At 45.1% G+C, this 23,661-nt stretch overlaps 1 protein-coding gene across 1 annotated transcript in view; it reads left to right on the forward strand.

The window, feature by feature from the left end:
- Window positions 1–482: 482 nt before the first annotated feature.
- Window positions 483–23,661, forward strand: part of EEIG1 (estrogen-induced osteoclastogenesis regulator 1) — a gene marked incomplete at both ends in the record, with an annotated part of 30,857 nt that continues 7,678 nt past the window's right edge. Inside the window, 3 exons of the mRNA XM_082009101.1 lie at window positions 483–628; window positions 19,871–19,991; window positions 20,319–20,348. Of these exons, the coding sequence (XP_081865227.1) occupies window positions 483–628; window positions 19,871–19,991; window positions 20,319–20,348 (297 nt within the window). The remainder of the gene's footprint in view (window positions 629–19,870; window positions 19,992–20,318; window positions 20,349–23,661) is intronic.

The following is a 23,661-nucleotide window of genomic DNA, read 5'->3' on the forward strand; positions in this document are numbered from 1 at the left end:
CCAAAGACCTGTATCAAGCAGTTGCACAAGAGGACAAGATGAAACTGGAAGCTCTCTGAATGTGCTGCCCGCAGACTTGAGGTTTCTTCAGAGACTCAAGATGACTTCCCACAAGAGATGCTTTCTGGAGGGGCTATGCTGAAGACGGAGCACAGCAGCCTCTAACTGGGACAGCTCCTGCTGGTCTGGAGCTGAGACCGACTTCTCTCCCTCCCTTTTCCCTCGGAGATGTTGCAGAGGTTTAATCTGACGTCTTCCTCCTCACCTGAAGTCTGCCGTGGCAATGATCCCACAGCCAGATCCGACCACCAAAGAGAAGAGAATTGTGCATTTGAAGCTGGGCCGTCGTTGTAACTGAATTGAATTTACTCCTTGCTTGCGCTCCTGAACGAGTGCTGTTCCTCTTCTTGTCTGTGTGTGTTTTGAACTGCTTCTCCCTGATCTTGTTTGGAATTCCTGGGCTTTCCACACTGAATTTGCCCATGGCTTTCCTGATGAAGAAGAAGAAATTCAAGTTTCAGACAAGTTTCACTCTAGAAGAGCTGACTGCTGTCCCCTTTGTGAATGGGGTTCTGTTCTGCAAAATCAGGCTGCTAGATGGAGGAGACTTTGCTAGCTTATCTACCAGGTAAGAAGCTGCTTGCAGACTTGCTTCCTGGCTCTGCTTCTTTCCCTGGTTATTCTTCACTTGAGTGGTTTAGCATATGGCTACCACTTGCCTACCCCTTGATGGGATTTTAATAGTTCTGTTGTAGGGCCTCACATGCCACATCATTCTCCAGAGCGGGGGAAGAACATAGCTGGAGAGTTCTGAACCTGCGTGGTGGTAGCTGATCACAGCTGGATTGAATTTTTCAGAGACATGAGGAGGGAGCAGGAGGTCACTCCACTGAAAGGGTCTGGGGTTGGTGGGTGAAATCCTCTCTTATTCCCACCCCCCCGCCCTCGCCCAAGTTCTCACACACTATTTCAGACCCTATGCTATATTGCTTTCATGCCTGACTTGAAACTCTACTCTGTAGAAAACTGTATCTAAGCAGATCAACCCTTCCCAAGTTTGCTCTCTCTCTTTGCTTCCGAATTACTGCTCTTGGTAAGAGTGGAAGTAGCTTGCTTTGCATTGCAAATTGCTGTGCAAGGGAAAACTGCTGCCTGGAGTCAAAGTTGTCAGTGTTAAAGACAGAGTTTATCTCCTTGAACTGATGCCATTGCATCTCCAAGTATAAAGCCATAGTATTTTCTATGTGATCTGTCATATTGGGATTGTTCTACTGCACATCTTGTAAGGTTGTTCTGCCATTGTGTATTGGCATTTCTCTGACTCCTTCAGGCAGGTCTGTCCCCACTCCTCGTACTAATTGCTAATAAAAACTTGCTTTGTTTCCAGCTATGCACATAGATTATCACTAGCAGTATGCAAATGCAAATTCCATAGCAGCCCAGACTTGCTTTCTTTCTGCCTCAAGATGTGAAGGAAGCCTTCAGTGGCTTTCAAAACTTGTTTTTTTGCTTTCCCGAGTGACTGCTCAGTTTTAAAGGTACAGGATTAGTTTGTTTTAGCTGTTAACGGCTTTATCCCAGAGCTAAAGCCTGGTTTGGTCTGGTTTTCCTCTCTGTGGTGCTGCACACTGAGATTTCTCGTTTCAGGAGAGAAGATTTTATTGGGTAGGTGTAAAACATATCTGTCCTGCAAATAGAAGTGGTAGGGCATCGCTCAAAGCTTGGTTTTTCTTCCAGAGGCATGGTGCAACCTCATGTGAAGTCTGTAGAAGCCGTGGGTGTGGAACACCTCCAAAAATGGAATTTGAATTAATTTTTCTTCTCAAGAAAATCTATCAAAAGAGCTTTTCCTTACAGTGTTCTCCCCTGAGGCTAGATCCTTGGGTTTGGTGGAAGCAGCTTATCTAAGGAATCCAAACAGCATGTGAACTTGGAAAGAAGTTAACCCCTCTGCTTCCTGGAGTCATCATAAAATGAGTTGAACTGGAAGGTGTATCGGGAAAAGCCTGTGCTGAGAAATGTCAATCTCCTGCTCCTTGTTGTCCCTGAAAGCAGCTTCTAGGAGCCGTAGTAAATGTTGCCAGCCGTTTGGGTTGCGTTGGGTTGTTTTCTGAACTGGCTGGGGTTCAGCAGTTCGCTTAGCGCGGTGCATTGCAGATGTGTTCCAGCAGCGAAATCATGTGTAATTTAAACCAAACACATACATTACTCTCAAGCAGCTTGATTACTTACAAAGGAGCAAAGGGGAAGTAGGCTGTTAGGTTTGCCGCCTTTCCCCTAATCTATCTGTAGTTTAACTGAAAGCACATGGAAACCTGTTCCTGCTTGAAAAGTTACGGGTCTCAGTGGTATTAAGTCATTTGACCTTTTCCAAATATTTTCCCCTGTTGCAGTTAGAGGAACTTCAGGAGGGGTGAATTTCCAGGAATGGTGAGGAGAAGAGTTACTGTGTGGAGAGGCTCCCAGATCATGGCTGGGCTCTGCTCTGGGCTCCTCTAGTCATTTCCATGACCTTTTTGATCCTCTTTGGATCTGGGGAAAGATTAAAGGGAAGGAGGTGCTGTCTCCGTATTGTGTTAGAAGTCTGTACATTATTTAGGATCTGTGATTGCTTCTCTGAAATCAACCACTTCCAAAAATGGTTGTGTTTGAGTTTGTGGTGTCTGTCAGGTCATCTTATGTGAACTGCTTCTGTAAAAATGTCTGGTGTTTGCTCTGCAATCGATTTGGGCTGCTTTGGCGGTCTGTGGCAATAGGAGGTACGCAGCTATGATCAAGCAGACCAGTAGCTCTTTCTGCCCATGAGTTTTCAGAGAACTGACCTGAACAAGGTGTCCCGTGTCTGTAAACAGGGGGGAGAACGGGGGGCAGGGGGAAGTATGTAGAGGAATGCTTTGTAGGACACACTAAATCAGTCTTTTTTTTTTTTTTTTATTAAGTGACCTATGATGTGGAAAAAAGAGTGTTGTCTGAGAATACAAGAATTTCCAGAGACAGATTTTTCAGGTTATTTACAATACTTACTTGGCAGCTTGTGCATGTCTGTGGCGAGAAGTGGGGATATGATCTATCTATGAGTTGCTAGGTGGCACCTGGTTAATCTGACCTGTAAGCAGAGCAGAAGTGGGGGGCTGTACTGCCAACTGCCCTCAGCCCGTCGCGGTCCCAAGTCAATTTCAGCCTCGGTTGCAGGTGCCTGCTGCAGCCTGCTGCTGTGGGTCTGGTGAGGTACAGCCCGGGCCGGGACCCCCCTCCCAGGCTGTGAGCTGCTCCTACCTCCTGACTAGGCTGGGACAGAGCAGCCTGGATGGAGGGGAACTTGTCTGAACTGCATTAAGACTTAACACTCTTAGGAATTCAAGGCACTCTGGAAAAGATCCAGGTCCTGTCAGTACATTTGGCTCTGGGGATTGGCCTCTCTTGGGTTTTCTGGGTGGTTTTTTTTTGTCTTCAGGCAGGTACCCTTTTTCTATGCTTGCTGTGCTCAGGCCTTGCATTAAACCATGGGTATTGTAGTGACTAAAGTTGCAGCTGTAAATATCCTCTTGCTTGTCCTTTCCCCTCCCTATGTAAAGTCCCCTTACGCTCTGGCGGGGCTTCTGAGGGTAAAACTCACCCATTTCAGTTTACAGCGCTCTGCGTGAAAAGCATCTATTATCTGTGGGTTTCTCACCCTGCTGTTGGGTTACAGAAGTTGGTCTTCTGAAAATGCGTCTGAGCCACGCGTAAGCCAGGCAGATGCTGTATTTCCCCATGGAGAAGTACCGGTATATTCCTTGAATAGTATTAATCCAGATACTTAAATAGCACAACTGCCAGTGAATTCAGTTGCCTCCTAAGTATCTTTAAAAATAGCAGGCACAGAGCAGTAGGGATGTAAGGGATGTATTCATGGCAACCGTTTTTGTGAAGCAGATGGGCTGTTGCATTTTGTACCACTTTGAAGCTTTTGGGGGGGGGGGGGTGTCTTTGTTCCTAGAGAGATGATACGATAAGCTCATCAGGAGGTTTTGGATCCATGGATCGGTGCAGGTGGGAGCCTGGATGTCCAAATGAGTCCCTAAAGCTAACAGGCTGATATAGTACATACATGTACATCTTTGGGTATCATAAAAGAGGAAGACTTGATTAAGCTCCCCCCTGTCTCAGCTTAGTGTCAGTTAATGTTGAGTGACAGCCAGATGTTCTTTACCTCGGTGCTGATTGATTTCTGGCTGCGTGTTGGCAGCAAGCATTGCCGGTGCATGATGTGAAGGAAGTGGAAAGCCAGGTGTTATCCACAGACTCCTGACACTTCATTCTACATTGTTCTGTTAGCATGCCAACAGTTTCACTCCGGTATTTCTGGATTTGAAGGAAGGGACTGCACTCTGAAAGTCCCTGGCTGACTCTAGAGGAAAGACTCTTGCATGAGTTGAGCAACTTTGAGGGCATTTCCCACCTTCGTCATTGTCTTCTGAAGGCACCTCAGGCTGTATTTCCTTTGGGACCATGCTCTTCCAAGCACATGCAGCATTTCAGCTTGGTTTTCTGATCCAGTTTGAACCAAAGAAGATAGTCTTCTGCAGCCCAGCAGCTGTTGCCATGCTGGCTCGATTTGGGAAGAGCTGACCCTGTTAGGGTAGTCCAGCCTCAAAGTATTTTGGTGCTGTAAGCCTGAACCGAGAATATTCTTAGCCTTGCAAATCTTGATTGAGTAAGAGTGAAAGGCCGTTTCCTGCATTGCGTGCTTTTTTGTGTGTGTAAAGCTGCATCCAGAAAGCCAAAGGAAATGCTGGTACTTGGGGAGGCACCTCATACCAATACCTCCCTGTGGACTGAGGTCAGCTTTTGTTTTAAGTTTGGCTTTGTCATCCTTGCGTAGGTATAGACCTAAAGCTACTTGCTTTCCTCAGCTGGCAGGATGCAAAGCATCATTATGTCTTAGCAGTGTACACAACTTTTTCATTTTTGTAGGACATAAATAAAGAGGGAGAAGTGTTGCCCTGCTAACACACGGCCGGTGATTCAGAAACCTTCATGAAGGGAGGTGCGGGTCGTACCACCTCTGAAATGCAGCTGTGTCTCAGTGGTGAGAGTGGGAAATCGGCTAATTCACTGTCTTCACGTAAATAGTCACTGTACCTGATGTTACAGGATCCTTCAAGTAATTAGATTCACCACTTTTGGCACACTCATACTGGAAAATGGTTAACTGTTTGGTTAATCAGAAACTAAAGGACTGATAGAGCCCAGTTGAGATCTAAATCTTCACCACTGTCTGTTTTAAAACAAAGGTCAGGTAACTAAATAGTTTCTTCTAGAGACAGTGTCCCCAAGAGGGAAAGAAAACTAGCCGTAGTGAAAGGAGAGGTTCTCAGGCTGAGTTCTGCCTCTTGATTTGAGTGGGATTGCCAGGATGTAGTAGAGGAAGGAACTTGGTTTTGGCTGTAAATGGTTCTCCCAGTTCATATTTTAAGATGACGTGTTTTAGCTCGATTCTCTGCTGGAGTATCTGGTATGATAACATATTTTAAAAGTGCATTTGTAGCAAACATCTGAAAATGTAGACCTTCCCTATGTATAAATATCTTCCTAATATACAGATCAAAAGAGTGAATTTTAATGCTCCAGAGCAGCTTCACATGCTTCGTTCCTGGCTGCAGCCTCGGGAGTGGGCTATGGGGGTGTTAATGGAGGAGGCATTTGAATACAGCCTCTAGAAATTATTTGTAATAAAACATAACCTAGTTCAAGATAATATTAAGGCATAGTACCTGTGCTGCTTGCATTCTGAAACAAATATAGAGAAATTAGACAGCAAAGATGAGGAAAAAGGGGTTCCATTCCAGCAGAGTAGCTAAATGTACGTGAAAGTCATGAGAGCAAGCAGCAGTGGATGAGGTTTAACCCCTGGCAAGTTAAGGGTGTTAGAAGAAGTGTAGAAGTGATACAACACTGCAAGGTCCCCAGTGCAAACGATTTTAAGCTGCGCTTTGGATTTGCAGAAGATTTTTCACCTTTTCTGGGCTCTGGCTGCTCCACCTCCTGGGTCCAACTGCAGAGTCGTTGCGGTGGGTTGATTTGCTTCGTGCTGGACTTGCCTCTTCCTGTCACCAGTCACCGAGCTGGAACCTGTCACAAGACAGGCAGAATTACGTTAAAACTTTCCTGCCACGGGGGCTGTATCCTGTTGAGTAAAGAACAGTCTCTATTAATGCTCTGACTCTGTTCCGCCTGCTGCTGCTCAGGCAGGGGCTGCTTTGTTGACCAAAAGCTGTAATCTAAAGCCCTGTAACTGACATGCTGTGTGTACAGCATCAGTAAATATGTTCAAATACAGACAGCTTTCAAACTTCCCTCTCTTTGCCAATTCTGAACTGGCATTGCTTTGACAGCTAACTCTTAGCAACAGCCTTATCTGTGTGACTTAAGCAGCCCTTGGCTCAAAAGTTTACTCATTGGAAATTAATGTTCTACATTGGGACTGGGGCGCTGTGGCCTTCTTGATTTGCAGGGTAGCAATACTGTCAGTTCTGGCTGAGGACAAAGGGAGGTAGGAGAGGGTGCCTCCCCGCTTTAAGCCATGTAGTTATTTTTCTAAAATAAAGGGTAAAACCTAAATGGCTTTGGTCTGTTTATTCTTTGTGCTCTTGAGCTGCCATCAGTGTTGACTCTAGCTTTGTAGCTGTATTTCTGAGGAATTCGTGCATGCCTTTGGGAGCCTGTGGTCTCGCTGCACAGTTGTTGGTATTTTAATAGGCCGTAAGTTGCCAGTGGCAAGTTGTTCTGGTACCAGTTTCTAGATAAATGAGGTAGGTACAGATTTATTATTCCTTTATTGCAGGAAGTTACATCTGGTAGTGTTTCAGGAAAGAACCGAGCATCGGAAACCTCTCTCACTTCAGGGCAAGTCTGTATGCTCACAAGCCTGGCAGAGCGGGATGATGAGCTCTCACAACCTCCACCTGCGCTTGACTCTGTAAGGTCTCATCCATGCAAGGACAGACGGATATGGCTCTGTATGCGGCCTCCCTTTTTCAAACAGGATATGCTCTGCATCCTCTCTGGGCTGCCAGCTCCGTCCTGGGCTTGCAGCCTGTTCTGCAATGGGTCAGGAATTATTCTGTAGCTGTGGCTCGTTGTATAATAAAACAGAAGCTTTTAGGACTGCCCTGGACCTATGTTTGGATCCGCTTGTTTTTTCTGTAATGGTCTGTGACCTCATATCAGTAATCCATGCTGTAAAGGTGATTCTTTCAGGTGTTATTTCAGGTGGCTGGGTGTGTTACCCATCACAGTACCAGCTGCTTACCCTGTCGGATGAGAGGCTTTTTTTTTTTTCTTGCGATTTATTCATATTATGCCTTTGTGCACATGCTGGGAGACACGATACACATCGCTGTCGTAACCTCGGACTTGGCATCATGATCTCTCTGGTACCATACAGTGGGACTCAGCATCTCATTTTAGTGCCTGGGTTTGAAAGGCACTTCCCACTAGACAAACAGTTGTGCCTGTGTTCACTGGATGAACAGCCTTCTTGTTTGGTGTATTTTTAATCTGATGAGCAAGAAAGGGAATTGTTCTGCAGGATTAGAAATTGCTGATCTTTGTGGAGGTCATTTTCACGTGCTTCTCGTGAGTCTCCTGTGTAGCTCAATTGATAAGGCTGAGATGAGGAAAAGATGAAGGAAATGGCATGGGGTTACGGGGATGAGGAAGAAAATGAAGAGGAAGCACGTGAAGACTAGAGGATTGGGAGGAGGCAAGTGTGGAAGAGACAGGATGTTCTAGATGAGCAATAGCATATACAATTTGTATAATAGATGCTTTCCCTGCAGATGGAAAGTAGCTGAGCTGGCAAGAGAGCAGGATTATGCCTTTCCTTTGGCTGAATTTGTCATACTTCATTGGTGAGAGGAGGCCTTGAAGGAGGTCCCATCTTTAGTAGGAGATGGGACTGAAGCTAAAAATACTTTTATGGATGTGTGCTGTATTCTAAATAAGAAATGAACGTTGTCTGTTGAAAGCACTGAGGTTCTTTACATGAGAGGAAAGGAAGAGAGTATATGGATTTACTGTCCTGGAAGAGCTAGAAAGCTGCAGCACTAATTCACAATGCAACTTTAGAGACCTACAGAGACCATCACTCTGGCATGTGGTTGGTAACTAGCCTGAAATGTGCTCTTTCACATAAACAACTAAAGCTAGAAAACTTTTTTGGGGGATTGCAGCTTCCTAGAGTTGTATGTTTGCCTAAAGGATGCAAGTCTCTTCTGTTGTCATTCAGTGTACCAAATGTACAAACTAAAATTTGAGGTCTTGTTTTGTGTTACTCCGAAATTACCACACATTATGCTCCAGTCTGGCTTTGCAATGGAAAAGCAAACCAAGGAACCCATAATAGGAAACCCTGTGAAAGGGATGTGGCCTCAGGGTTTCAGTTTCAGGTAGTCACATACCTTCATTTTTGCTTCCAAGAATAAAACTTTGTATGAAATGACTGTGGCAAGATGTTTCATTAATGGATATTGGGTTAATGATCAACAGAGACTCCCTCAGCCAGCTGCCACATGAAAGACTGGTCAGCACATGCCTACCTGTGCCCCTGCACTGCCGCTGGCGTTTCCATCCTCCTGAAATGCAAGTGGTGAGTGTGAGTAGCACAAAATGGGGAGGCCAGAGTGAACTGTGCTGAAGGTTTCCAGTTGCCTTGTTCTCTGTCCAGTCACTTTTGTCTCCAGTCCGTAAGGGATAATATCGCTCATCAAAATAAAAATGCAAATGCCCAGGAGAGGGGGAAGGAAAGGCTTGCCTGGAAAAACTCAGGCTTACAGAATTTTTTTTTTTCCCTGCCTTGTATCAGACTTTAAGGTTCTATCTATGCTTGAAATGGCAAAGGTGAGGTTGGGTGTGGTATCATGGTTTTCAGTGCATTTGTGTTCGCATGTGTATAGGTTGGGGAGAGAGGGTTGCCAGCTTGGTTCTGTTTTCATCATGCCTTTTCTGTTTCTTTTGCTGGTTCCTGTTCTTCCCATCATTGCCTAGGCTGTGCCTGTGTGTCACAGAATACGAGGGAGGAATCTAGGATATTTATAATTCAACAATCTTTCCAGATCTCTTAATGCGTCGTTGCCCTGGAATGAAGCAACAGTTAGCGTTTGCGCTTTGACGTAGACTTGCCTTGCCAGGTCAGCCCCAGCTAGTGTAATGTCCTATTTCCAGACTAAGTAATAAGGTTTGTTCGAGAGGTATTCTGCTTGACTGTTACAGATTAATTATGTAGTAACCCCTCTGAAGAAAAGCTCTTTCCTGGCTTCTGTCAGCAGCCTGTTATGTTTTATCTCATACTTCAGTAACACCAGGCAATTGCATCTCTATAATGTTGAATTCCTTTCAAGTACAGTGCTGCTCATCTTCTGCCTTCAGTAGCCTGCAGTGCTCCTTGCCACAAGGGAAATTCTGTGTTGTGGAGGAGTGTATTTCCTATAACTGTTTGTTACATTTGCTGCCTTTCTGCTTTGTTGAATACCCTTTTTCTGCTGTACAAGGAGTAGCTGATGATACTCTGTTTGGCCGCTGTTCTCTTTAAGATCCATTTCTGATGTAGGTTTATAGCAATGGCTTTTCCTGCTTTCCATGTGAGTATGTCTGTTCTTTCAAAACAAATCTGCATGTTCTCTTCCCTCCAGAAGTGATGCACACACATCTCCAGTGTCATTTGCTCTCAGTAGGGGAGAATCAAGGAAATGTGTCTGAACACTTCTGGTAGTGACAGCCACAGAGGAAGTAAAAACTCTCTGATCATCAGAAACCTGCTCCTGGCAGCTGAGCAGTGGGAGCCTATGCTAACATCTCCCAGGGGCTTCACTAGCACCCACCACTGTTGCAAAATGCAGAGCTCTCAGTTTTCTGCTTTATAATTTAAAAGATATAATTTATGAAATGCCTTTCTCTGATTAGGACAAGCTGCATCATGAGATATTGGTCTTTCTTGGAGAATTGCATTTGTCTGGACCTGTGGCTCCAGGGGAGTAAGAGCAGCTCAGACCCCTTTCTCTCCCCTCCTCTTGCTGGCTCTGCCACTGCAACATAACACTAGGTCTGAGGCGCTGCGGATATGGGGCAAAAGGGAAGGGAGGGTTGGGACAGTCAGGGTCTAGAAATCCCAGCCCGTCACCACCAGTATGGTGATGAGTCAGGCGGTCAGCAGGCTTTACTCCAGTGTCTCTACTAATTTGCAAACCTCTTCTGCCAAGTAGGCTTTTTGCTGATAAACCCTAACGGTGATAGATACTGATGGAGGGGATGGAGGTTCAGTGAGAATGTGTTTGTACCTTGTCCTTAAAACCAGTGACCTGGTTTGTACTGCTGAACAATGCCTTTATAAAGGAACCATCATAAAGCACCTGTATTCATAGTGGAATGAAAAAGCTGCTGTTAACATAAGGGATTTCTCCTGGACTATGGTATTGGTTTTGACTAAATGTATTTCATGTAGAAGTGATTCACAGAGGAACACATCTGCACATGGTAGGGTGTTACCTCTTGGGTAATTAAACCTACTTTTAGCACTGGGGTTGACTTCAGGCAGCTTATTTACTGAAGGACTCTTCAGCGTACTCAAGCCAAATTGCAGTGATGTTACATCACATGGCATTAATGAAATTATTCCAGAAATGAACTTGGCCTCACGTGCGTGGTAATTTGCACTGTAAAGACTTCTCTGGTGCAGCTATATTGGCAAACTCTTCTGGCTGAAACAGGGTTGATATTGGAAAAAAAAGCTCACTTAAATCTTCTGGCATCAGTATGTCTTCATGTGCCATAAATCTGCCTTGAAGCAAAAAGATTTGTCTTGGTGTAAATCACCTGAGTCAGGGATGTTATTCCTAGTCTTGTGAAAACCCTTGTTCAGGGTTTTCATTTTCCAGATTTACTATCCCACCAAAGCCTTGGAATATTGAGTTGACCTATGTCTTGATTTTTCTCATCTCGGGGGCATGTGTGGATTTTTTGTTTGTTTGAAAGGTAGCTTTCTTTTTTCTTTATAAAAGCATCTTGTTTACAAACACAGCTTTCATAGAAACATGGAGTTGTAGCCATCTCTTGTACTCTGCATGGTAGGGATATTATCAGAGTTCTCCTTGCTGGAGTTTACATTGCTGTCTTCCTTTACTAGGAGTTTAAATTTAGTCAGCAAAAGGCAAATCTGGAATCTCTCAGAATGACAGCTAACACTTAGGGGATGAAGAAAGTTTATAAATATATCAGCAATGGATAATCGGTGAATCTTCATTTTACGTCTACAGTCTGCCACAAGTGAAAAGCCCTTCCAAACTACCATGTGGTGCAGAAACATTTATTGACTCTACGGTGAGTCAATCTGCCTTAATCTTGTAAGCATCTGTACAGAACAAACTTCAGACTTTTTCTGAAGCGTTTGTGACCACCTGAAGCTTCATCTCTATCCGTTAGAACCACGGAAGAAATTTGAATTGTGATTTGTCCAAAGGGCAAATGAGCCCTGGGAGAGTCATGATTTTCTGTGTCCCCCCACCCACCCACCCCCACCCCTCCCATACCCCCCTCACCCCGCCTTTTAACTTTTGTGTTTTTACTGTGCAATCGACTTGGCAATGAACACCCCTTCCCTCTGTGCCCTCCATCCCCTAGTTACATGTCTAAGCTTGTGTTTGCTCATCCCCTGTGAGTCCAGCTGACTTGACCAGAGGTGTAGGTAAGAGTTCAGGAGCCCTTCTTAGTTAAGTTTTTCCCCGTGCCTGTTTTACGGATAGAGCACGTCTGATTGTTCAGTGGTCATAGTTGTAGAAAATCAGATCTGAAAGGTGTTTATGCCCAGTGTGAGAAAAGTTCTTCAGAGTGTGCTTGGTGTGAACTGTAAGGTAGCCCAGTCTCCTGTAGCACAGACCAACCACGGGAGCAAGAGGAACAACGCATCTGAGACAGGCTGGAGGAGGCAGCACCAACATGCAACAACCTGAGTGTAGTAGCTGGTGGCTAAACTTGGGCAGACCCAAGGGAAATCTGCAGTGCAGACCTGTTCTTGGTGCTTCTGTTACTGAAATCCTTGTGAATCGGCTTGTGAGAGGAAGGCACTGGTGGAGGTCTTGGCAGCCTGGCACGTGGTTTGTTCTTGGCTAATCCAGCTCCAGCATAGTCTATCAGAACAATAGAAGTAGGAGTTGGTGTGGTGACTCAGTGCATGATCAGAGTTCAAAAAAAGCAAATGCGTCTTTCAGTGTTCAATACGCACGTTATTACAGACTTGTATTTCGGTAAGAGTCATCTATCCAGTTACTCCTTTCTTTACACTTAAGAGTTTGGTGATTCTTTGCTTGTGATGTTTTTGCTCCTGGCACATGTCCCTGGCCTCTGACCAAAAAGAGCTTGTGTTCTGTAGATGTGGCAAGAAGTCCTTGGATATGTGCTACTTCGGGTTGGTCTGTCTTCAGCACAGTGTGTAACAGTAGATGTATTGCGCAGCATTTACTGTTACAGTCCCTTCTTGTCCTTGTCTTCCTGATGTCTGGGTTTTCTTCTCTGCTTTGAGATGACAGAATGTAAATTATAAATACCTCAAAGCAGACTGGCTCGGCTGGGCATGTCCCGTCTGTGAAGTGCCATGTACACGTTCCTTGCTGCTCTGCAGCTGAGTCTGTTAGAATTATTTCCCCCTGCCTTCTCCCTGCTCCACCCTTACTTACCCTTCCAAAACTCATCTGACTTGTTCTATAGCTTAAGTTTTAAAGGGTCATTATTCTGTTACTTTCTTTCTCCATTTGGCACAATTTTTATTTTGTTATGCAACTTGTGCCATAGCACTCGGTCACCAGCTGCGTGCTATTTCTTAATAACTTCCATTGTTTCTCATAGTACTTTTAACATAGTTCATGTTAGGAAGAGCTTAAAGGTTTTAAGATTTAGGGACAAGGAATGGTTGGAAATTTTTTTTTTTTTCCTAAAATAACCCCCAGTGCTAGGTTTTAGAAGCCCTGGATGTACTGGAGAGTGTGGCTACCCAGTGCAGTGATCTGGAGTACATGAGATGGACTGCACTGGAAGGCTCTTGCCTATGGGATGTTCTGTGTGAGGTGCAGGATTTCATGTCTGTCACTTATAAAAGACACATGTCTGGAGTCCAGACATAACTGAATTACTGCCTTTCAAAGAAGCTGTTAATACACATCTAGGAATGCTGATGCTGGAGGGTTTTCTACTGGTGATTGACTGCCACCCCCATTCTCCAGTATGTATTATCACTCCCTGGCTTGTACTGGTGGACCTTTATCAAGATTGATCATTGCCTTGGAGGGAACTGTAATATACAGTTCAAAAGCTGTGCTTTGACGGAAATAGGCTTCTTCTGGAAATAAGGTTAAAGCTATAAAAAGTCAATCCCTTGCCTGCTAGATACCAGCTTACTCCTAAGGAGGATTTCTAAGCCATTCTTTGTATCCTGTTTTTATTTCACGCTCGCCTTGTTTTTGCTCTGGTTCTTTTCTCAGCTGCCTTTCACATACTTGGTGCTGTCGTCATCATCCTCTGTACCCCAGTGAAACGGTCTTGACTGTTCCTTACCTTGGTTTCTCAGCTGTGGCTGAAGTTTCTTCCATTAGTATTTTTATTTCCTGTACAGTTGCTGTTAATCCTTTTTCCTGTATTTGTCTCTTCTCCAGTCAAATAGGGATTTTGCTGGCTGTGCTGTTAACTGTGTAAGTGGAATCTAGTTTCCTGAGCTGACTTTCCCTTACTCCTCTGTCCCTCTTCACTCTTCCCGCACCACCCCACGTGCCAGTGAACAGCAGGAGTGGATGGATGGATGGATGTCCATCTCCTGGTGTGAGGCAGAACGGAGCGAAGCCCTCCAGAAGTGTTGGAGCTTGCCTTGTTCCCCACCAAAACTGCTGGGTCATGGAATGTTTCATTCTAAAAGCATTGGTACTCACTTTTGGCATTTAGAGAGCCCATACGTATCTCCTCTCTGGTGTGAATGAAGAACTAAATTGATACGTCCAAGCTAACACCCAGAGGGGGATGTGGGTAGGTGTCCTTCTCTACCGTAGGTCATTGGAATGGATTTCCTGGGAATTCAGAAGTGAATTTTGCAAGTAGGTGATGGATGTGATGACCTTACCACTGAACCCTTGTTTAAAACACTTGCAGTGAAACAGCCAAATAAGACTTGTTTCACATGACAAAGGCTTGCTTAGTTCTCTTAATAACACAGTCTGCATCATCTGTCTCTGAGCCATTTTTCCATCATAACTGCTAATGTCTACTACACAACAACCAGCACTTGTCAGCTGGAGAATACAGGGTTGTTTGCAGTGGGGGAGACGTCCAGCTCTTTGAGTTGGCAGTTTTTCTGGTCCGTGATGTAAGCCCAGTCCAAACAGAGTAACTTTATTGTTGAAAGCTACTTGCAGCCTTTTCTGTTCTTCTGCTCAGGGAAGGCAAAACCCCTTCATGTAAATAACTTGCTGTAGAGCACTTTGTACGCCTCCAAGTTAAACTGTCTTGGATTTCCATGCATTGTGTATCCAGCTGTTTTTTTATGATCCTGTACAGTGTTCCCCAAGGAATATGGTGTGTCACCTCTGATTCTTGGGATTTGTTTCCACTGAGCTATCCAGCACCGATTGCTGCGTCATATTTGCTTCTGCTTTCTGTGTTTGGCCCACATGAGCTTGATAACAAGATAAAAAAGACAGCAGCCCTAAGCCTTTGCTAATGTGACACATTCCCACACTGCTGCTCGATATGCTGTCTGCCGATGGTGCTTCTTGTTTGCTGTTGATTTCTCTCCTTTTCCTTGCCAGGCATCTGGATGGCAATGCCTTAGAGCTGCAGTTTTCTTTAATAGTATGTGTGCTGCAGTGAAGTGCCCTGTCCTAAGCCCATTATTTGGGGATACCTACAGGTTCTGGATTGTATATGTAAACTAGCTAATGGCTAAATGAAGGCTCACTTTCTATTATAAATATTTTCACCCACCTTTCTATTTTCTATGCTTTATAGGCAGTGATTAGGCCCTCTGTTTGTAACAGGACCTGCTGTGTCTGTAGGATGGTATAAATTTTGGCATGCTGTGAGCACAGACGTGTGAATACTGGTTACTGATGTGGGCATCTTAGAAAGTCAGTTTTGAAATGGGTTTTTCCGGGACTGTTCCTTGCCTTTACCAAAGGTCTTTCGTACAGCTTTGCACTAGATGACCTGGTTAAAATACTAACTATCTTCTTTGGAGCATAACACAGTATTGTTCCAGACTTTGCCAAGCTAAGGGAGCATCGGTGATCCTGCTCCAATTCAGCTTTCAGAAGTGCTGGGGAATAGATGAGACTATCTTAATGGTGGGCCTCTGCATCTGAAAGCAGAGATGTGTAAAGAAATGCTGTAGAAGATGCCCTTCAGATGCAATCTGCTGAGATAACTTGATTTTTTTTTAAATCTTTTTCTCCCTCTGTGATTGCGGGGATTGTACCTGCGTTGCTGAGGTTGTGTTACCTTCCTCCCCAAAAGACCCACTGCTGGAGTGTGTCGAGGCCCTTTCGAGGGCTGCTTTTCAATCCGTTGCACTTAAACAAATCTGAGCTGGGACTTGGCTCCTTGGCGTCTTTAAAATGGTGTTATCTTTCTTGCGCCTTATGAGATCAAGATGCTGCTTCAGTGATGTTGCGCTCCTGCATGCAGTGGTTAACCGTCGAGGAGGATGCAGAGTACAGTCCGCTGCAAGCAGGAGGGAGGATTAGTTCTGCTTGAAGGGTCTGACAAGATCCACACCTCAGAGGGGGGACAGTGAGCATGTGGATTGTGCATCAGAAATAGGAAAGCTTGCTGCCCCCCTTTGTGTAGATGAGGAGGAGGAAGTCTGAAGAAGCAGCTCTTTGTGTGCGCTTATCTATATACCGTCTCGTTTAGCCTGAGGTTTTCCCACACCTGCTCCCATGCATGAAACATCAGGCTGAGACACATTGCTTTACTGAAATGTTTGCTATTGGAAAGCTATTTTTTGTTGTCATTGCCCTCCCAGTAAGTAAGCAAGCCTGTGGCCTTTTTATGACGTTTCATACTTTTTAACTGCCTTATGTGTGACTGCTGCCATAAAGTAAGAGTGAAACATCTGCTTTTCTAAATGTTTCAGCAAGGCAAAACTGTTTCAGCTGGTTGTGTGTTTGAAGCGTGATACCCAGTTGCGCACAACTCAGCTTTGAGTCTGTAAATAGAAGTTTTAATCTCTGTTCTGGTGTTTCATTAGCTAGGTTTTCATGTGGGAGAGAGGCTCACAGTAGTCCAAGATAGCATGGGTCATATATGTGGCCTTTTCTAGAAGTGTTTGCTTTAGCTAACTTGCATTCATAGTGAGCTTTGTGGCTTTCTGTAACAGTGCGACTCTGTCCATGGCACTAAAATCACAGTTGGTAAACATTCCTCTAAAATCTCTTAATCGCGTGTTCCTTTGCCTGTCTCCAGAGCCACAGTAAGGCTGTGTGTGAGATCTGAACCCAGAGAGGCCTTGGTGGCTTCACCGAGCACACTACTACTTCTCTACAAGCAGGTAAACCAGTGGGTCGCCACTGTGCATCATTCCCATTACTTGGATTCATACCATGCTATGGTGAAACATCTTCTAATTACTCTTTTTCTGGTAAATCTCTCAAGGTGTAGGATGGTGGCTGGGGGATGCAGCAAACTGTCCCTTCTGGGTGGTCAAGGAGCTGGAGGCAGATGAGCAGCTCCAGGGCTGGAAGACCCCGAGAAGCCCTTCCTGGAACTCCAGTTTTCACAAAAGCTGCCGCAGGGTTGCATTGGTTTATTCTGAGGAGATATATTTAGGTCTGGCAGAGTAATTACACAGCTTTGAGTAAGTCTCGAGTCAGAAGAGGGCAAAGCTTAGCTTGGCAGGGATTCAACCTTCTGGGAGTCTTTTTGCAAAATGGTACAGACAGCTTTTTTAAAATAAAACTTCTGAAGACACGTTGAATTGACACCTAGTACCAGGCATTGGTCTGATCTATTTCTGGCTCTCCAAATACAGAGTAAAATGTAAAATTAGATACTTCTGTTTTTAAGCTGTTAGTTTCTGCTTTGCTTTTAGGTGCCTTGTGATTAGGGTGGAAGGAAACGCCTCTCGGTACAGGCCTCACCATGCTTCTTGTGTGTTTTTGGTTTCTGTATGATGGTTCCTAATTGTACATCAGAGAATATTCTAGTGCCAAAAATCAAACTGGTCCTCATCTGAATCTGCTTTTTTCCCCTATTTTAGTGTTCTCTAATTACCAGCCTAACGATAGCTTGATGTGAGGTGGATAGACAAAGCCCATTGCTTCCCTACATGCCATCTTTTGGAAATGTGGAACTAGTTTTTTAGAGTTTGACTTGAAACAATAGTGCTGTCGCTTGCTTGTCTGACAATACAGACCCAGCCTCCACCCTTAAAAGGCACTCTTTAAAGTAAAAAATAAGTTGAAAGTCATTGTTGAATGATTGTGAAACTTGTGACTGGGAAGCAGCTCTGCATTTTATCTTGTAAATTCCTTTCCACCCTGTGGAGACTAGTCCAAAGTCATAAAAAGCCCCAAGCTACGTGTGCACCTGCAGCTTGGGTTCATTTTTGCGGTGCTGTGAGTAACATAACCCCCCCCAAATCCTTTTCCTAATCCCTTGTGCCATGTGGTATCTACAGCAGTTTGGAAAGCCAACATACATCCTTAATAAGAAGCAGAATGTCTCTTAGCAGAGCTTATGCTAACAGCAAATTAGCTATGAAGGAGCTCTTTATTACTAATCAGTACTTTTTGCCACGTTTTGAAGTAATTAGCCTTCATTGGACTTAGCAGCATCCAGCAGATGCTTAATCATAGCCGCACTGTAGTGCAAGTGAGAACTCAGAAGTAAGGAAGCTTGCAGGCTATGTAGCTGCCTTGAAGCTCTGGTGGTGTTAGCAGAATTAGCATTAGCCTTGCTCTCTAGAAAAATAGCGATTTCTTTTTAAAGATGACTAATGCTACTAAAATATGCGGTGTTTTTTGCGTCCCATGTACCTTCCTTGCATTTCTGAAGCACATGTGTTCGCAAGCTTTTTTCTGTTGAAATTCCTTTTTTCATCTGTATTTGAGTTTTCCTTCCTTTAGGTCATTTGAGACACCTACTATTAAGTCAGGTTTAAGGCGCCTCACATTTGAAGTTTAACTTGCCTCATTTGTCAGGCTCAGTGAATATTTTATTATAGGCAAAGCCTTTTTAATCCCTCTGGAAGTGTTTCTTCTCCTGTCTGAAAGGAGCTGGAGTGAGTTGAGTGGAGCAATGAGAACCAGATCTCATCTTGAATTAATCCCAGATTCAAAGGTATTTTCGGCACTTAGATGTCTCACTTTTCAATGGCTTCAATAGCTAGCCTTAGTTCTGTCTGGAAGGAGTTTAAGTTCACTGCCTTGAAAGAGTTGCTGCCTTCTGTTTCCCACATTTTAAACGGGGATAGTCGGCCTTTATCAGCATACAGAGGATTACAGGTTTCAGTTATTTGTCACCTACTCCTTTTCTGTTCTCTGTGTTTGCCTTGGCCAGCGCATTCAGGTCCCACAGAACAGCTCAGAGGACTGGCAGGGACCTCCTGGGTCAGGGTCCAGTCCCTGGTGTCTGTCCTGCTGGGCTCACCTCGAGGTTGCAGAAGGGGTTGTTGGGCTGTGCGCTGGCTTCTCCCTGTCCTTCCCAGGAGAGTTGAAGCAGTACCAAGACCGATCGTTCTCCCCTTTGCCACTGATCTCTTTGGCTTGCACCGTGCCAGGGTCAGATGGTGGGAAGCCTCCCTTTCCCTGCTAAAAGCAAACAGTTTATCAGGTGCCCTTGCCCCTTTGTCCTGTGCTAAGAGGAGAGATAAGAGCGAGATGCAAACCTGATAGCTCATAGCTGTCAAAAGTATCTTCATTTCCCCCACCCCCCAGCCTCATTACTTTGAGAACTTAATTGGCTGAGGGCCAAGCCATAAACAGATCAGGTCCTGCAGAGGCTCAGTGGGGACTAGAGCCCTGTGGAAGGACACACACACCTCCTTTCCAGGCTCCTTTGAACCGGCCTCCTTTGAAGGGTGAAATCCAGCTTCTCCTGAGGGCTCTGCAGAAGCCAAAGCTATACTTGAAGCGATTCCTGTGCTCAGGAAGGCTGTTTCTCTTCCTCCTGTGGGCTCAGGCTATGCCAGAGCCATGTGCTTCTCCACTTACCCTGGAGATTAGGGTAGGTTGCTCAGAAGCTGTGCAAACAAAACCACCTACTCCCTGTCTGGGACTGCTTCACAGTCTGAAACCCCTCTGTGATTTGAAGCACAGCGTTTGCTTCGCATGGTCCTGTCTGTGTGTATCCAGGAGCATTTCCACATGCATTTTTGTCCTCCGTCGAGCTGGCTGTCCTCACTGGCTTAGTCCCAGCATAAGAAGCAGGATGGCTGCCTAGGAAGGACAAGCCGTCCAGGACACATAGCACGTTTGCTGTACAGAGGCTGTACAAAACAGGCATATTGTAGGAAGATAAGCTTGCGAACCTTCAGCCCAATTCAGTTACAGAGGTTGGCTCTGTCCAGGCTGGACAATGAATGAGCTAAACAGGCTAAGCAGGAAATGCTTGTGAGAGTTTTAAATGCAAATTCTGTTGATGAGATGATTAGTCTTCCCTGTTGCCTAGGTGGATTTTACCTGAAAGCTTGATGCTAGCATAACACCTTTGTGTGGTGCGGTTTCAGGTGCTGTGGACCAAGCTGTGTTGTAGAGGATCTTTACAGGCCAGGTTGCCAGTCCTTAAAGATACTTAATAGTCGGGATTGATTTGGCTTTGTACCATTTGAAGACTGTATTTTTTTTTATCCTCATAGAGAGGAAGTTCAAGAAAACTGTGTCCGCTGGAAAAAGAAATTCACTTTTGTGTGTAAAATGAGTGCTAACCCAGCCACAGGACTCCTGGACCCCTGCATCTGCCGAGTATCTGTGCGTAAGGTAAGCATCTAGCTTCTGCTTCTGGCAGGTAGTACCACCAGTGTACTGGTGTTGATTACTAGCTGCTTTTTTTGGCAACAAGAAGAATTGCATGGACAGTGGTGGGAAGGAAGGATTGTCTGGGCCAGGATGTGGCTCAGACGGTGCCTCTGTCCCCAGCAAGGGTGCTTGATGGAGGGTGGGAGTGACCATGGTGGTGGTAACCCTTGAGACACAGAGGTTTATGAAATCCTGAGAGCAAATTCCAGGACTAAGTAATGACTTTCCCCCTGTTGCCCCAGCACATATAATAGCTACTTTTCCTGTTTGTTTTGTCTCCCGTTATAGGAGCTGAAGGGCGGAAAAACCTACTCAAAGGTAAGAGCACAGAAAAGGCAAATGTGGCAGTGATGGTGGTCTTGTCTTCTGTTAGTGCTTTACACCCATTAGAAACCAGTGGCTGCTGTGTGAAACAATTTGGAGAAACGGTCATTAGTTCTTAGTTTAAGCCTCAGTTAAGTGATTTCCCGAAAAAATTGACTTGCTGGGACAGGATCCAGATTGCACTGGATGTGGACTTCAGAAGGGGGTTGGGAAGATGATCTGCATGTCCTCAAACTTTGGGGAAGTTCTGAGTCAGATGTGAACTCTCTGGCTTCTGGCAACATCTTGCTAATAAAGAAACACAGACTCCAGTTCTGTTCTCCAGAACACAGCAGTCAGCTGTGGCTGGGGTAGGCACCTCGCTGCCTTGCGAGTGCAGGCAGAAACCTACAGCAGAAGTCACTGCCTACCAAAGCACAGGAGGCACTGAGGCAAAACCCAAATGGATCAGCAGGGATGTTAGTTTTGGTTTGTTCCCCCCCACCCTGTTTTCTAGCCTGTGCTATGGGAGAGACAACGGGCCACCCCCTTCTCTTTGTGCTGGATCAAGAAACAATGTTGGCTTAGAAGTTGAGCTCATGCAGAGCCTGAAACCGTGTTTGTTTGAAAATGAGTCACTGCTGCTAGTTTCTAATAAACAGATGTTCAGGTCACGCAAGACCTTGTAAGAATTTCTTCCGATCGATATCCTTCTTGACACCATGGAGGCAACTGGCTTTGAAGGGCGAACTGCACTCGCTCGGATGTATTGCTGTGCTGCATGATGGAGGGCAGTGCTGCAGCCCACACCCTTCCTTTTTTCTTGCTAGTGAGGACATGGTCTCTAGGGCCATCAGTTTCTCTTTCACTAAATTCACACTGGGAGGGAGGTATTCATTCTGCAGAGCTGCCTGTCCAGGGAGAGCAGCATAGCTGGAGAGAGAGACGTGCCTCTGAAACAAAGCAAATGCATGAGCCTGTTCCTCTCACGGTGTCCATCCTCAAGCTTCCCACAGTATTTGGAAATGCAGAATTAAAGGAAGCCTGAAGGCATGTCTCCATGGTGGAGGTAACCTGGGCTCTTATTCAGGCCATGTTCTAACCTACTTCCCTTTTACTCAGCCTCCAGGTGCATTTAGTGACATTTTGAAAGAGACCTAGCTGCTCCAGCCCAGAATTGGAGACCAAAGCTCAAGTATTTGTCATGTCTTGGGCTGGTATCTTGCTTGGTCTCCTGTGAAGAGGACAGACACGTTCTAGAATTCAACAGAAGATGACCCGGGCGTTTTGGCAGCTCAGAAATGAGGGATGTCACACCAGACAGGGTGATGAAGCCTTGCCATCTTGCCCTATGGACCAGGCTTGTTCCAGGCAGGTCCTCGTGGCAGCACTGACTGACTTGGGATTGATAACGTTTCTAGCAGAAGTCTGTGGTGTATGTCCATGCAACTATTTTCCCATTCTAAACAATGAGTCCTCACCTTTTAAAACTATATTCATTCAACTGAAAACTGCTCCAATCGTGGCAACAGATGTAGAGGAAAAGGCAACTTGTGAATGCCCTCTTTACCTGGTCCCCTTTCAGCAGGGACCGAGAGTGATAGAGCTGTTTGTGCTCAAGACAGAGTTTCCATTGACTCGTGCACCTTTTGGTTTGACGTTAATGTCACTTCAGTGTCAGGGGTTATAGAGCGGAAGCCAACAGGAAGGACTGATAAAGCGGAAACTCTTTCCCTGAGCTGGAAGAAATACCATCAGCTGGCTGGAAAACTGAGGAAACTATTCTGAAAGGTTGTATCTGAAAACATCCTTTTGTTAAGGGATCCTTCCTCTATATACTGGGAGTCTGCTTCCTGAGAAGAGCTTCTGAGCTCAGCATACCATATGGGTTGCTGGAGGGTTCTCCCACACTCTGTCCTCCGATGTCGATCTTCTCGGAGAAGTTGGTGCTGTGGTGGAGGAAGAGGGATGTGGGTGGGCCATTCCTATGCCATGTTGTTCTGCTGGTGTGCTTGTGCCCTGTCTCCTCTGTCCTCTAGTTTTGTCACAGTGATACATTGCAGCTCCCTCTGTGGTTTCTCCTGTCCTGTTTATCTGAGAGATAAAAATTCACTGTTTTTCCTTATCAGTGAATATTCAGCAAGCAGCATACCCCTTGGCTAGAAGAGATAGGGGAACATCTACAGCAAGGGCTGGAGAAACACTTGTGTTAAGGGAATTTTTAAGAAGGGAGAAAAACAGGACAAAAGTTAGGTTGGTTTTTTCCTTCCTTCTTTTGCTGAAGAAAGGTTACTGCTCTCTTCCACACTTTTATTTTTCCTTTGCCATCGGCTCTTGTTCCCCTTTGAGAATGGAATGGAGGAAGCAGCTATGCTAGTCTTGCTGCTGTCTTCCCCTGAATCATGTATCTTGTGCAGATTGTGGTTTAGACTTTTGATTTGGAACAGTGGGAGCCAGGATTCATATGGCAGTGACTGTGGTTTGTGCTGTGACTCCCTATCAGCTTCCACAGTTGACAGAGCACCACATTTCCTTAGGATGGTGCTGCTGTCTGGGGCTGCCTGATCAGTTGTATCATCTGGCTGTCAACACCAGGGCAGGAGAAATGTACTGCAGTGCACAGAATAACAGCTAGTTCTGAGCTGCTGCTTCTCCACCTTCTCTCCGTGTTCTTGTGGAAGCTGATCTGTATGTTGAAGTGATGCAAACTTTCCATGCTTGGATGATTTGGCCAAATATGGAGTACAGCATCTCTTCCTGATCAGATTAGATGAGACACGGCTGACTTATATTGCTAAAGTTCTGCATAAAAGAAGCCGTAACTCTTTCTTTGAAAAAATGTACTAATGCACAAGGAATTAGAGCAGAAGAACAGAAGTACTCTTCATTGTGTTTGTCTTTACTCTAGAGGCATCAATACCCTCTTTGAAATTGCCTGTGATCTTCAACTTTCTGTCACCTTTCCTGTTTGCTTCCCCTTTGTTAGAGAAGGTTTTAGAGAGCTCACAACTAAATCTCTCCAAATATTTCTCTCCCCTTCTGCCTGTCAAACATACCACTTGCTAGTTAAATCTTAGCGGTGTTGAGGAAACTTTGCTCCAGGATTTCCCCAGCCCAGCAGCTGAATCTGTGGGGGTGAGGCACATGCACTGCTGCATGGCTCTGGACTTCCAGCTTGCTGTGCTGAAAGTCTTAGTTTTGTTTTTCAGGACAGTGTCACTTTCCTCTGTAACAATATCCTTTCATCTCCTGGTTCACATGCTCCACTGCATTCTGGGATGGCCTGATACAAAGAGTGCCTTATTCTGTTTGTGTATGTGTGATTCTG

The sequence above is a fragment of the Phaethon aethereus genome, assembly GCF_964289735.1.
Source record: "Phaethon aethereus genome assembly, chromosome: 20".
NCBI classification, from domain to species: Eukaryota; Metazoa; Chordata; class Aves; order Phaethontiformes; family Phaethontidae; genus Phaethon; species Phaethon aethereus.